Source organism: Sceloporus occidentalis, unplaced genomic scaffold (assembly GCF_023333645.1).
Source record: "Sceloporus occidentalis isolate IW3139 unplaced genomic scaffold, rSceOcc1.0.p SCAF_8, whole genome shotgun sequence".
Taxonomy (NCBI): Eukaryota; Metazoa; Chordata; class Lepidosauria; order Squamata; family Phrynosomatidae; genus Sceloporus; species Sceloporus occidentalis.
In genome coordinates this window covers 33,669,755-33,682,705 of record NW_028316988.1, presented here as the reverse complement: position 1 = coordinate 33,682,705, position 12,951 = coordinate 33,669,755, and the positions used below count along the sequence as shown (strand labels likewise).

Here is a 12,951-nt window from a genome sequence, read left to right as displayed (position 1 = left end):
TTCCAGGAGTGTCTCCACCTTTTAGGACACCTTTTCCCTAGAACTTTTCCCTCTTCCCTGTGGCTGGTTTTAAACAACCCCTTGCTTGGCAAAGAGATCTGTGAATCTCGAAACCTTGCATGCCATTTTCCTGCCTGCTTGGCCCAACAAAAGTCTCCATGCAACACTGATGATGATGATGATGATGATGGCCAGCATGGCTACCATTCCATTTTTCGTGACGCCTCCCTCATTCCCCTTCCATTCTGGCTTGCAGATCCCCTAAAAAAGGAAACCCCCCTTTTAGCCTAAGATGACTGGGCTGTTATTTTAAGAGACTCCCCGTTGAGGGGGCTTCGTGGAGGACTTTGGGAAATATCTTTGGAGGAAGCAAAGACTGCGATGTCAAGGAGGGCAAATTTAGAAAGCGATGCCACAGAGATGCAGCGCTGGCGAAGGCACCCAATCTGCACAAGTTTAATTTTAACTCTGCAGCTGCAAGCTCCCTGGATCCCCTTGAAGAAGGGGAGAGAAATTGGAGCAAGAAGGAGAGAAATAAATAAGCCTGGAGGGAGGACAAAATTAAAGAGGCTGCATCCGCACTGCAAGAAATAATCCAGTCTGGCACCACTTTAACTGCCATGGCTCAATGCTATGGGATTCTGGCAATTATGATTTCTTATAGGACCACAGGTCTCTAAAAGTTTCCGACTTGTGGCGAACCTATCATGGGGTTTTCTTGGCAAGTCTTTTTTGAAAGGGGTTGCCATTGCCATCCTCTGAGGCTGAGAGAGTGTGACTTGGTCAAAGTCACCCAGGGGTTTCCACATCTGAGCCGGGACTCGAACCCTGGTCTCCAGAGTCATAGTCCAATGCTTAAACCACTGCACTAGGAAAGATTGCATCCCAGTACATCTGTTTAGCCTTTAATTTAGCTACAGGACGCTCTCTTGTTTTTAGTGAGACAGACTTCATTCACTTGGTTACCTTTCTGAATAAAGAAGGACATGCGCATAAAACAAAACAACTGAGTGGAATTCCCAGAATTCCAAGGCACTGAGCTATGGCAAGTTAAAGTGGTGTCAAACTGGATTATTTCTGCAGTGCATATGGAGCCAATGAGAGAAAGGGTGCATTTGCACTGTAGAAATAATCCAGTTTGACCCCACTTTAAGGGTCATGGGTGCATCCTACAGAAACCTGGGATCTATAGCTTGGCGCATGCGCTCTTTGGTCAAAGAAGGCGGAAGACCTTGCAAAACCACAGACCCCAGGATGTTATAGTTTGGCGCCGCAGCACTTAAAGTGGTACCAAAGTGCATCATTTCCACAATGTAGGTGCACCCAGAAAGAAGCACACGCACATCAGCCTCTCCTCAGGCTTGCAAAGATGGCTGCTGTCCTGTCCAAAGGCATGAAGCTCACAGCCCATTCTGCCACCGCACCCTGAGTCAGCCGAGACAAACACCCACCGGGCCACCAACGCCGCGTGGGTGGCATTCATTTTTTAAGTGGGAACACGCAAGGAGGGCTCCCAGGCCCGATCCTAAGCCTGCTGTCTCCCCCGCTGCACGCAAGTGCGCATGCACATTCATGCCACTCCGGTTGCAGTCTGTCTCCTCCTGGCTCAATTGCAGACAGCAGCTGGGTTGCTAAGCAGCAGCAGGAACATGGCAGGCAGCGGGGGAAAGGATGGAAGGAGCCCACGTGAATCGGCAAGGCTTCGGGGATCCATGCGTGGCCTAGCGGCCAGCCCCACACTCCCTCCCCCTTCCCCTTCCCCAGTGCCATGGAGATTGTTACTAGTTTTACTGGTCTGTCCCATGAGAGACCTCCAAGAGACCCAGTTAGGAGCAGCCCTGCTCAGGTCTTGCAAATTCAGGGTGGCTTCATTGACTGAATCAATCCCTCTGTAATTTATATTATTATTATTATTATTACTATTATTTATTCTGTTCTTTTTACCTAAGGGAACACCTCTCTAGGAATCTCCAGGTGCTCCATCTGTGGTCAACATCTGCCAGAGGTTGATCATAGAATCATGCCATAGACCTACAAATGCCTTGAGAAGTGCTTTCTCTAGGAACTTCTAGCTCCTCCAGCACAACTCTATGGTTAACCTCCAACAGAACTGTGCTGGAGAGAACATATTAATCTGGGGTTATCTCTTGCACCAGGCTCTGAGATGGCGGCCCAGGTCTGCACAACCTCCAGCAAAGACTGGAGACTTCCCTGCAGACTGCACTTGTTTTCTGCTACTATGCAACTGAATTAGCACAAACCACCACAAAACAGACGCCGCCATCCTTTCTTCAAAGGCCTGGCAGTCGAAGGATGGAGCCGAGAGCCAGGGAAAGCAGAAGGATGCCCAGCAAAGGTTCTGAACGAAGAACCTGCTTCGTCTCACAAGCAAAAACCCAAGTTAAGATAGCCTTCCTCATTGTACCAAAATGCATCTGAGGAAGCAGACTGAAGTCTAGGAAAGCTTCTGCTGCCAACTTCTTTCTTTCGGTGAGTCTCAAAGGCACTACAAGATGATGATGATGATAATCATCATCATCTCTTTACATACATACATCATCATCATCTCTTTACATACATACATACATGCATGCATACATCATCATCATCTCCTCTTTACATACTTTCTCATTATACTGCAACAAATTAAAACCAAAGAGAGCAAGAACCAACGATACAAAAGTTAGGAAACTGTCAAAGAGACAAAACACTGTCAAAAACCACTCCTTTACAACAGTTTCAAAATGCATTCAAGTATAGTAAAATACAGTGAAAGCACAACGCACACCATTCAAAGACAATTCTGCGACAATATAAATCAAAAACAAACTGCATAAAATAAAAAAGGTCTTTGCAAAGCGGTAGAAAGAAAGCAGACAAGGGGCCATTGAGCTTCTCCTGGGAGCAAGTTTCACAATTTGAAAGCAGACCATTATTATTATTATTATTATTATTATTATTATTACGGAAGACAGGGCCTTCTCAATGGTTGCTCCAAAATTGGGAAGCTCAGATGGCCTATTATTATTATTATTATTTTGTATTGTGTCTTTTTAGACTGTAAGCCTGAGGCCAGGGAACCGTCTAATTAAAAAATAATAATTATAAGCTGCTCTGATAAATACCATAATAAAGTCAATCAATCAATCAATCAATCAATCAATATTATGGAAGACAGGGCTTTTTCAGGGGCTGCTCCCAAATTGGGAAACTCCCTCCCCATGGGAAGCATCCGCACTGCAGAAATAATCCAGTTTGGCACCGCTTTAACCGCCACGGCTCAGTCTGAGTTTTGCTTCGGCGCCGCAACAAATCACACTTCCCAGAATCCCATAGGATTGAGCCACAGTGATTGAAGCTGGATTATTTGTCGGACACAGACAGAGTTGGAAGGGACCCCAAGGGTCATGTAGTCAATCCCCTTTGAGCCGTGGAGGAATGCACCATTCAAGCACCCTGGAAAGATGCCCACCCATGCTCTGGGCTGCCATGAGGCTCACCTTGGGCAAGGAGCTGGAAATGCCCACCGCCAGGTTGCAGACACGCTTTGGCACCTCGCTCTTGCTCTGGGTCACCCTCACCAGCCGCGGCGGCCCTGGCCCCGAAGCATCCTCCTGGCTCCAAGCCGCCCGTCCTTGCAACTTCTCCTGGAACATCAAACAGAATGGAAAGCTGAAGGCGAGGAAAGCAGCCCAGAAACCATGGTGAGGAAGGCGGCTTCTTCTGCTGAGCGGAAGATGCATCATGACTCGCACTGCCCTCCCGTCACACCGGCAGCTGTCACAGATTTGGGGGTGTAAGGCGCTTCGGGGAGACAAGCAACAAGGGGTCCTCAGGCCTGGGCTGTGGATGGGCAGCAGGCAAGGAGCCAGGTTTGTGCTCTGCGCACAAGGACACAAACACACCTGTTCCAGGTGCATTCGGCACCATTTGCCTTTTGGGAAAGCAACTGTCTACAGAGGGCCCTTGGTATCCGCTGGGGTTTGGTCCCAGGACCCTCCATGAATAGCAAAATCTGTGGATGCTCAAGTCTCATTAAATACAATGGGGCATCATCATCATCATCACTGCTACAATGGGCCCTTGGTATCTGCTGGGTTTTGGTTCCAGGATCCTGTATAGATAGCAAAATCTGTGGATGCTCAAGTCCCATTAAATATAATGGGGCAATATTATTATTATTACTATTATTATTACAGAATCTGTGGATGCTCAAGAAACTCTGGGAGCTGAAGTCCAAAACATGTGGAGGGCCAAAGTTTGGGAACCACTAGTATAGAATATTATTAAAAAGAACATTATTGCATGAATAGTATAGAATATTTCTGAATATAATATTATTGCATGAGTGGTATAGAGCAGTGGTTCTTAACCTTCCTAATGCCGCGACACTTTAATACAGTTCCTTATGTTGAGGTGACCCCCAACCATAAAATTATTTTCGTCTCGGTTCCTAAGACCATCAAAAACATGTGTTTTCAAATGGTCTTAGGCAACCCCTGTGAAAGGGCCATTCAACCCCGAAAGGGGTCGCAACCCATAGATTGAGCACCGCAGGTATAGAATATTACTGAATATAATATTATTGCATCAATAGTCGTCAATAGTGGGATCCAGTTCCCATTCTTGTACTCAGACTGGGGAGAAAGACATGGCTGATTCTGACCCTGAGCCAGATTTTGGTTTTTTGGAGAGCATTGCTTGCCTCTTTGATAAGGAAGGAGGAGGACGACAACAACGGCCTGGATATCATCATTGGATGCCAGCGACAGGGACAATGGCTGTCTGCACTGCCCTCCAGCGACCAGAACTGCAAACCTCTCTCCAACTGAACGGAGCTGTTGTTTTGTGCTTTAAAGTGGGCTCCAGCTTAGAGCAATCCTAGGTTTTTCCGTGGCTAATATTGTTTTAGATGAGGTTTGCATAGTCTGCAGGATTTCTGCAGGGTTTGCAAAGACTGCAAAGGCTGTGTAAATCTAGCTTCTATTCCAGCACCTGAAATCTGGGGGGTTTGCAATTTCCTAATCCCAGTCATTGCTGCTACTGCCATCTCTGTCCCTTCACCCGCTCTTCCACTTCCCTTCATTTTCGGGACTCAAGGAGGCTTATAAATGGATGCTGAGAGCAAAGGGGGATTGCACCATGTTCCAAAATCAGCTTGCAAATGTACTTTGGGCACTGCAATCCTAGAAAGCAGGGCTGAGGACCAAATCCAACCCTCTTGTGGTCCCAATCCTACCTCCTTGTAGTTCCTAGACAGCCATGACCCTCTTCCCATTGACACCACCATTACGGGGCTTCTCAGCTTTTGAGTCTTAGAATTGGAGGAGACCCCTTTCCAGACCCAATTCTGCCACGCAGAAAGACACAATCCAAGCACCGCCGACCGATGGTTTAAAAACCTCCAAAGGAGACTCCACTACATCGGGGTGACCCCAGATGTTCTAACCACAAAGGAGGACATTCAAAAAGAATGCAAAGGACACGCAAGAAAAATGTTAGGCGTGACCAAAGAAAAGCTAAAAGCTCTCACAGAAATGTAAATGCATGCTTCTTAGTCATGCTCAGAATGGAGGCCATTTTGAAACTCCTCCTGGACAAAAGGCTGAAATGTAGGACATGTCATGCAAAGAGACCCTGAATGGAGGACCTTTTGGAATTAGACTAGGACAGAAGGTTGAAATGTAGGACAAGTCATGGAAAAGAAGAACGCTTGGTCACTCCGAATGGAGGACATTTTGGAATCCCTCCAGGAGCTGAAGTTGAAATGTAGGACATGTCCTGGTAAAGAAGGATGCCTGGTCACTCTGCACTATATTCCAAGGCAGCATCTCTTTTACTGTCAAACTTTTCTTCCCATTCTAAAATGTTGAGATGCTTCTTCTAAGACCTATGTCCTGAGCCGCAGGCTCAGGTGTGCTGGCATTTTGGTCCTAGCTCTCTTGCCTTTCTCCCCATGGAAGGTGCCTACAGTCCCCATCCTCCCCCTGGGTCCCCTTGGAGCAGCGCACCTTCTCACCTGCAAGGCCTGAGGGCTGTGGTCATGGTTCTCCAGGCAGGTCTTTGGGCCAGCGTCGCCTTGGGTCTTAGGCAGAGGAGCCACCTCCGGAGATGTCCTCCCATCCTTCTTGCAGGTGGAGAGCAGGCTCAGCTCATAACACTCCTGGATATCTGTAAGAAGTGACACCCATGGAAAATTCAACCAAAGCTGCTTCAGAAGATGAAGGTGACCCTTCTCCCTTTGGCAGATGATGAATCCATTGGCCTAAAACAGATGGACACCAAGCCCTGGAGGACTGGAGCAAAGGCCAGTCAATTGTCGTTGCATTCAACGGTCACAGAATCACAGAGCCCAGAGGTATCTTAAAGTCCATCTAAAGATGCATCTACGGTTTTAGAAGCAATATAGTTTTGACCCCAGTCAATCCTACACAACCCTGGGATTTGTAGTTTTGTGAGGCACCAGCACTCTTTGGCAGAGAAGGCAACGACCTTGGCAAACTACAAACTATAAGCATAAAGTAAATACAGTTGGCCCTCCTAATCCATGGATTTTTTAATCCATGGATTCCAGCATCCACAGCTTGAAAGTATTTTTAAAAGAGTATCAATTCCAAATAGCAAACCTTGGTTTTGCCATTTTATACAAGGGACACCATTTTTGCTCTGCCCTTATATTTAATGGGACTTGAGCATCCACAGATTTTGTTACCCACTAGGGATCCTGGAACCAAACCCCAGCTGCTCCCTGCTTATTTTAATGCATTATTTTAATGTTTAAATGAGTTTAATTGATGATTTAGGGGAGGGAGGGAATAACTGGGATTATTGTTGTATTGTGTGGATTTTTATTGTAAACCGCCTCAATCCTGATGGAGAGGTGGAGTAAAAAAATAAAAGTATTGTTGTTGTTGTTGTTGTTGTTGTTGTTGTTATTATTATTATTATTGCCATGCTTTCTTGGAAGTAAGCTCCACCGAAGCCCTGGAGAGGGAACTTTCTACATGTCCATGGTGCATGTCAAGAGTCTTCATCTTTGCAAAAAGAAGGGAAGGGAACAACTAATACTGTATTTCCTCCCTTGAAAGTATTGTACTTGCAAGGAGGCAAAGTTCAAGCCAACCCAGCCAGAAAAAGTAGGGAGGGAAGACAAAGGAAGGGAGGAACGAAGGAAGGAGGAGAGGCCCAGACTCTCCCTCTGTTTGCAAGGCCAGGGACTGGGAGGGTCCCACATTCCTGGGGAGCTGCAGGAGGGTCTACAATGGTTGCACCTCCCATCATCCTGCCCCCTTTACGCAATAGGGAACCACAGACCCCTTCATGCAAAAGATCCCTTTGCAGAGACCAAAGAAAGGAGGTCTGCATCCTTGCAAAGTCCAGCTAAAGCGTGCAGTTTCTTCCCCTTGGCCCCTAAACTCTCTGGGGGGCTTTTGGGGAAATGGCTGCTCTTTTTTTCCCTCCTGGAAGATGTCCTCGACTTGTTATAAAAACACACACATACAGAGAGAAACCAAAAACCTCTTTGCAAATCCTTCCCAGGTTTTTGAAAAACGAACCTTTTTGGAGCACTGTTGCCAAAGACCTTTAAGACGGAGGGGCAGATTTGCTCGGGCGCCAGCTTTCGGGGATTAGGGTCTCCTTGTCCAGTCAGATGACCACCTTCCTCCCTGCCAGGAGGCTTGTGTAATAGCCCACACTTTTGTTCAACGGCCGGCCGGGGTTAATAACACAACGGTCCCCTCCAGGACTTTTCTCAGCATCCGGTCGCTCTCTGTGCCAACATTCCAGCCATGTTTACACTCTGAACATCCGCGTCTGAAAACGCTTGAGATCATGCTCCATTTATTGGAGAAAGCGCATGGCAACCCACAAGGATTTACGCCAGAATAAGGTTCCCAAAGGGCCATGCATGGCAAATCTATTCTCCCCCCAACAGTGTATTTGGCTTCATTGGTTTGGAATCTTAAACTACTAGCAAAGGCTGAGGTCTTTGTTCACTATGCTTTTCCTTTTAGCAGAGCATGGGAAAAATCACTTTGGGGCACTACAACTCCCAAAAATTGGCCCAGCCAGTGTGGCTTTTGGAAAAGACTCAATTTTCACTATCAAATAAAATAAAAGAGAGGGGACCTATTGAATGAGAGATGTAAGGAATAAAGGGGGCAACCATGGAGATGTTATTTTAAAGGGAACATAAGGATAAAGTGTAAGGATAAAGAAAAGGTCCTACAGGTTCAGAGGTGCCAGCCCCCAAACAGTGCCAAGTACTCTCTTTCTCTGCAATTTCAAGCCATCCTTACCCAGCAATGCCTGGAAGAGTTCGCTCTGGAAGATATGAAGCACTTTCTCGATGGAGACTTGCAAAGGCTGTTCTGCCGGGGAACGAAAGACGCCTTGGTACCGAGCGAGGATCTCCGCAGCTCTCTGAGTATCTGTCAAGGCAAGGCCAGAGCTTAAAAGCATGTGCCCGTGTGCACCCAAGCGCCAGGCAACCCCAAACCAGAAGGGCCTTTTTGGTGGGCACACCCAGGCAGCAGAATATACCCTTCCCTTCCCATACAAAATGCTAGGTGTTGAGCCTCCCTTATCCCAAATGCTCAGGACCAGAAGCGCTTGGGATTTGGGGATGTTTTTAGGATTTTGGAATGTTTGTGTATTTGTTGCTATCACATATCTTTAAATCTTTTCTGATTATGGCAACCCACCCCAAGAGCAAAGCATACAAAGAGGGGAAAGTCTGTGAAGTCGAAGGCTTTCATGGCCGGCATGCATCGCTTTTTGTAGGGTTTTGGGGTCATGTGGCCACATAGACCGAAAAACCCACAAAAAACTATAGGTGAAAGTGTATTGTCCACCTTGTCCTGAAATGAAATCTTTGCAAAGCAAAGGGAAACCTCTCCGTTTCCTCTCCTTTTGGGAAGGGGGTTTGAGATGGGTGCCGGGTCAGGATTCAGCGTCTGTGTGGGTCAAGGCCTTGGCTGCCCCACATCCGCCAGGCCTTCTTCCCAAGGGCAGAACAAAGACCCTCTGTCTCAGCCCCCAAAGGGGCAACCCTTAATGAGGGCAAAGAGACCCCAGAACAAGGGCTCCACTGTCTGGACGCCGGAGCCATGGACTTCCCCCAACGACCTCCTTGTGGGGCGGGAAGAGGGAACCTCCAGGAACACCGCAAAGGAGGACAAGGCACCCCCAAATGGAGGACGCGGCCAAAGGAAAAAAGGAAGACGACTGCATGCTTCTGAGTCCGGCTCCAGTTGCAGAATTTCTCCTGCATGGAAGGTTGGAATGGAGGACGCATCCTGGAAAAGGAGGACACTGGGTCACCTGACCCAGGAAAGAGTCATTCCCTATACCAATAATAATAATAATAATAATAATAATAATAATGGGTTTGGAAAAGTTGCCTTTTTGGACTGCAACTCCCAGAAGCGCCAACCTCTGGAGGCCCCAGAAAGGAACTTTTCCAGACTCCAGGGAAAGTCCCACCAAACTTTTCCTTTCGTTGGCCAGGAAAGCAAATACTGCGCTGCCCTCTCTCTGCCCAGGATCCAGGAGGTTGTTCATAATATTAATGTCATAATCTTCTTTTCTTGCCACGTAAACAAGTTTGGGCAAACATCCGTGGCTTGGCTTCCCATCTCCGTTGTTCCTCTTCACAACAACCTTGCAAAGAAGGCCAAGGCGACAGGAGGGATTTCTCCAAAATCGCTCAGCAAAGTCTGGGCATTTTTGAACTCTGAATTATCCAGTTTCCAAATGATCCTTGATGATCCCAAAAAGAGAGGAGCCTGAAGGCAGGCCTCCCATCCAACCTCCAGCTGGGGAGGCTTCCTTGGTCGTCAAGTCCAATAGCAGCTGCAGAAATCCCAGCTGTGGCTTGTTCTCCAGCTCCAGGGATTGGCTTCACCTGTTGGGCTCCTGCCTGAAACTCAGCACTGAATGGCTTGGGGCCAAAGCTGAAGGAAAGAAAGATGGAACCCCCGAAAAGGAGAGATTCTATGGGGATTGCAAGCCCTGCAGCAAGGCAAGGCCTGCCGGGGAGGGAGAGGGGCTTCACCGGTTGAATCAGGCAGTGAAACCCAATCTCTTGGTTGTTCTCTGGCTGCAGGAAGGTGCTGCACCTGTTGAGCTTCTGCCCCTAATGGCCAAGGAGGAGGGGAAGGGCTTCACCGGTTGAATCCCTCGGCCAGGGATCATGGGGAGGAAGAACTTCACCGGTTGAACTGTCTGCGACCCCTCTGGCTGGGAAAGGGAAATACTAGCCCCCTTCACCAGTTGAACATCCCTCTGGCCAAGGATATTGGGGGGGGGGGGGGGCTTCACCAGTGGAATCCCTGCCCCTTTGGCCAAGGAGGAGGGAGAAAAGCCTCATGCTCCGCATTTTAGGGAGGGGGAAGCACTGCACCAGTTGAACTTCTCCCTCGCTGACTGGGGAGGGAGACTTCACCGGTTGGAGAGCCTTCTGGCCAGGGATCTGGGGGGACCTTGACCAGTGGAGCCCCTCGGGCCAAGCAAAGGCAAGGGCAGCCCTGGGCCCTCCCTCCAGCCTCCCTCCTCTTTCCCTGGAGCACTTTGGGCCAAGTTTGACAAAGTTTGCCCAAAGGTGCCAGGGCCCTTGGCGGGGGCTGCCAACCCCCGACCCCCACTCCAGAGAGAGAGAGAGAAAGAGGGGCCCCTTTACCTGTCCGGCTGACCATGGTCCTGCCAACTGAGGAGGGCGGGCAGGCAGGCAGACAGGCAGCCACCCAGCCAGGAGGAGGAGGAGGAGGCGAGAGAGGCAGGGCGGCCGGCCTCCTCTGGCTCTGAATCTGGGCGGAGGCCGAGGCTGCCCTCCTTCCTGCCTTCCCTCCCTCCCTCCCTCCCTCCCAGCCAGGCCCCCCGAGTCCTGTCTCCTCTGGCCGGCCAGCCCTCCAGGCCACCCCCGTCGGGCCAGGCAGCCAAGGCCCCGGGACCAGCCCCAGCAGCAGCAGCAGCAGGGAGCCCAGCCCTCCCTGGCCCTGGCAGGGGAAGAAGGCCAAGGGGCTCGGGCCCGCTCTCTTTTCCTTTCTCCCTCCCTTCTTTTCCCTTCCCTCCTCGTCCTCTTCTTCCCTCTTTTCCTTTTTTACTTCCTTGCCAGTCTTTTTCCATTCTTCCTCCTTTCCTTGCATCTGTTCCCTTCCTTCCTTCTCCTGTCACGCATCCATGTTCCCCATGTACCCCACACACCCCCAGAGTCAGTGCTGGCCTTTAATGGGGTCTTGGGCCTTCCAGGTGCTTCCCGACCTCTTTGCTCAGAGGAGGAGGCTGAGAGAGTGTGTTCAAACCCTGGCCTCTCGGGTTAACCCTGGAGCCCCATTGCGCCAGGCTCGCCTCTTCCGAACAAGGGCCACCTTTCCCTTTATTGGCATTAGCTTTCCCCAAAACCTGGAAAGGCTCAAGGATGGAGAGCAGCAGGACTTTGAATGATGGTAATCAACTTGACAATGGTGTGTCAGTTGTCATTCCGCAGGTGCAGTGTGTGTGGTTTGCAGTGTTGAACTGGGGAGAGGACAGGAGTCACATTGGGAAGGTGCGCATGGCTACCTGCAGAAGACAGCCTGCTCTCCACCTTCACAACCCAACCAACATGGAGCTTTGGTGCCTGCGGGACTCATGGCTGCAATCGGTTGTGTTTCCATTTCCAGGAAGATGACAGTGGAAACTCTCAGCTTAAGGTTCTCTGGAGTGGCAAAGCAATGATTGGTCGCTCTTGTTGTGTGCCTTCAAGTCATTTCCAACTTCTGGCGATCCTAAAGTGAACCTATCCTGGGTTTTTCCTGCATAGGATTTGCCATTTCCAGAGGCAGAGAGTGTCTGACTTGCCCAAGGCGCCCCTGGTCCCAGAGTCAAACTATTGGGCTACGCTGGGTCTTAAAGCAATGGCATTTTGGCACCAAGGCCTTGGAAAGGCACACTCCATCCTTTTAGCACCGGAGAGGGAAGCTTGTAGGGCCGACCCAACAACAGGACAAGATGCTGGATGTAATTTGGGGGACAGGATTCAGAAACAGTCTGGGAATTCAGTATGCAAAGGGATCCTATAGCAATAGCAAGTATGTCAGGCAACACCTTTGAGACCAAGGCTGCATCTGCACTGCAGAAATCGTTCAGTCTGACACTGCTTTACCTGTCACAGCTCCATGCTATGGAATTCTGGGATTTGTAGTTCAGCGAGGTATTCAGCCTGCTGCCAGGGCGCTCTGGTGCATTGAGCCATAAAGTGGTGTCTAACCAGATTGTTTCTGCAGTGCAGATATAACCTAACTAACTGAAAAGGAAGAAACATGTTTCTGTAGATATGAGCCTCCTTCGTCAGATGCACATTTTGGGGGATAGGATTTGGCAACCTTGACCACTTCCCTTCAGTTGAGAGAGTGGATTTGCCAGCGAATGCCACAAATACAACCACAGCATTTGTGGTTCAAATGGGCTCACCCTCCACTCCCCATAACAAAAAATCCAAAATGCAATGAGATGCAATTCTATGCTCCCTGCCTGAGAAAAGCAAACCAGACCAGGTTCCATGTCAAACAATTATATTTATAGCAAAAATAGGCTTTGTACTCTCTTCCCCACACAAGGTTCGGACCCCCCACCCCTCCCCAAAACATTTACACAGTAAACAGGTCAGCCACCGCCACGTGTGTATGCGCGCAAGTGCGCTGAACCAGCTCCAGCCGCCCCGTGCCCCATCTCTGCCAGGAGCCCCGCTGGCATCTTTCCCCCACAAAAACCACACACACACCCCTCGCCCGCCCCACCTGCCCCCCCTTTCCAACTCTCGACGGATGCAGGATCTGTACAGTGGTCCACATAGAAAGCGTGCAAAAAACCAGGCATCCCTCCCCTTACAAAGAAGAGTGTGGGTTTGCAAAGATGGCACCAGGGAGCCGAGTGCAAAATCCACCCCCCGCCCCAAATAGCAGCGAAGGC

At 49.3% G+C, this 12,951-nt stretch overlaps 1 protein-coding gene across 1 annotated transcript in view; it reads right to left on the bottom strand.

The window, feature by feature from the left end:
* Positions 1–10,732, bottom strand: part of DLG3 (discs large MAGUK scaffold protein 3) — a 59,126-nt gene extending 48,394 nt beyond the window's left edge. Inside the window, exons 1-4 of the mRNA XM_089536163.1 lie at positions 10,682–10,732; positions 8,301–8,432; positions 6,020–6,171; positions 3,501–3,647 (exon numbers count right to left, since the gene is read on the bottom strand). Coding sequence (XP_089392289.1) covers positions 3,501–3,647; positions 6,020–6,171; positions 8,301–8,432; positions 10,682–10,697 — 447 coding nt within the window. The 5' untranslated portion in view covers positions 10,698–10,732. The remainder of the gene's footprint in view (positions 1–3,500; positions 3,648–6,019; positions 6,172–8,300; positions 8,433–10,681) is intronic.
* Positions 10,733–12,951: the final 2,219 nt, after the last annotated feature.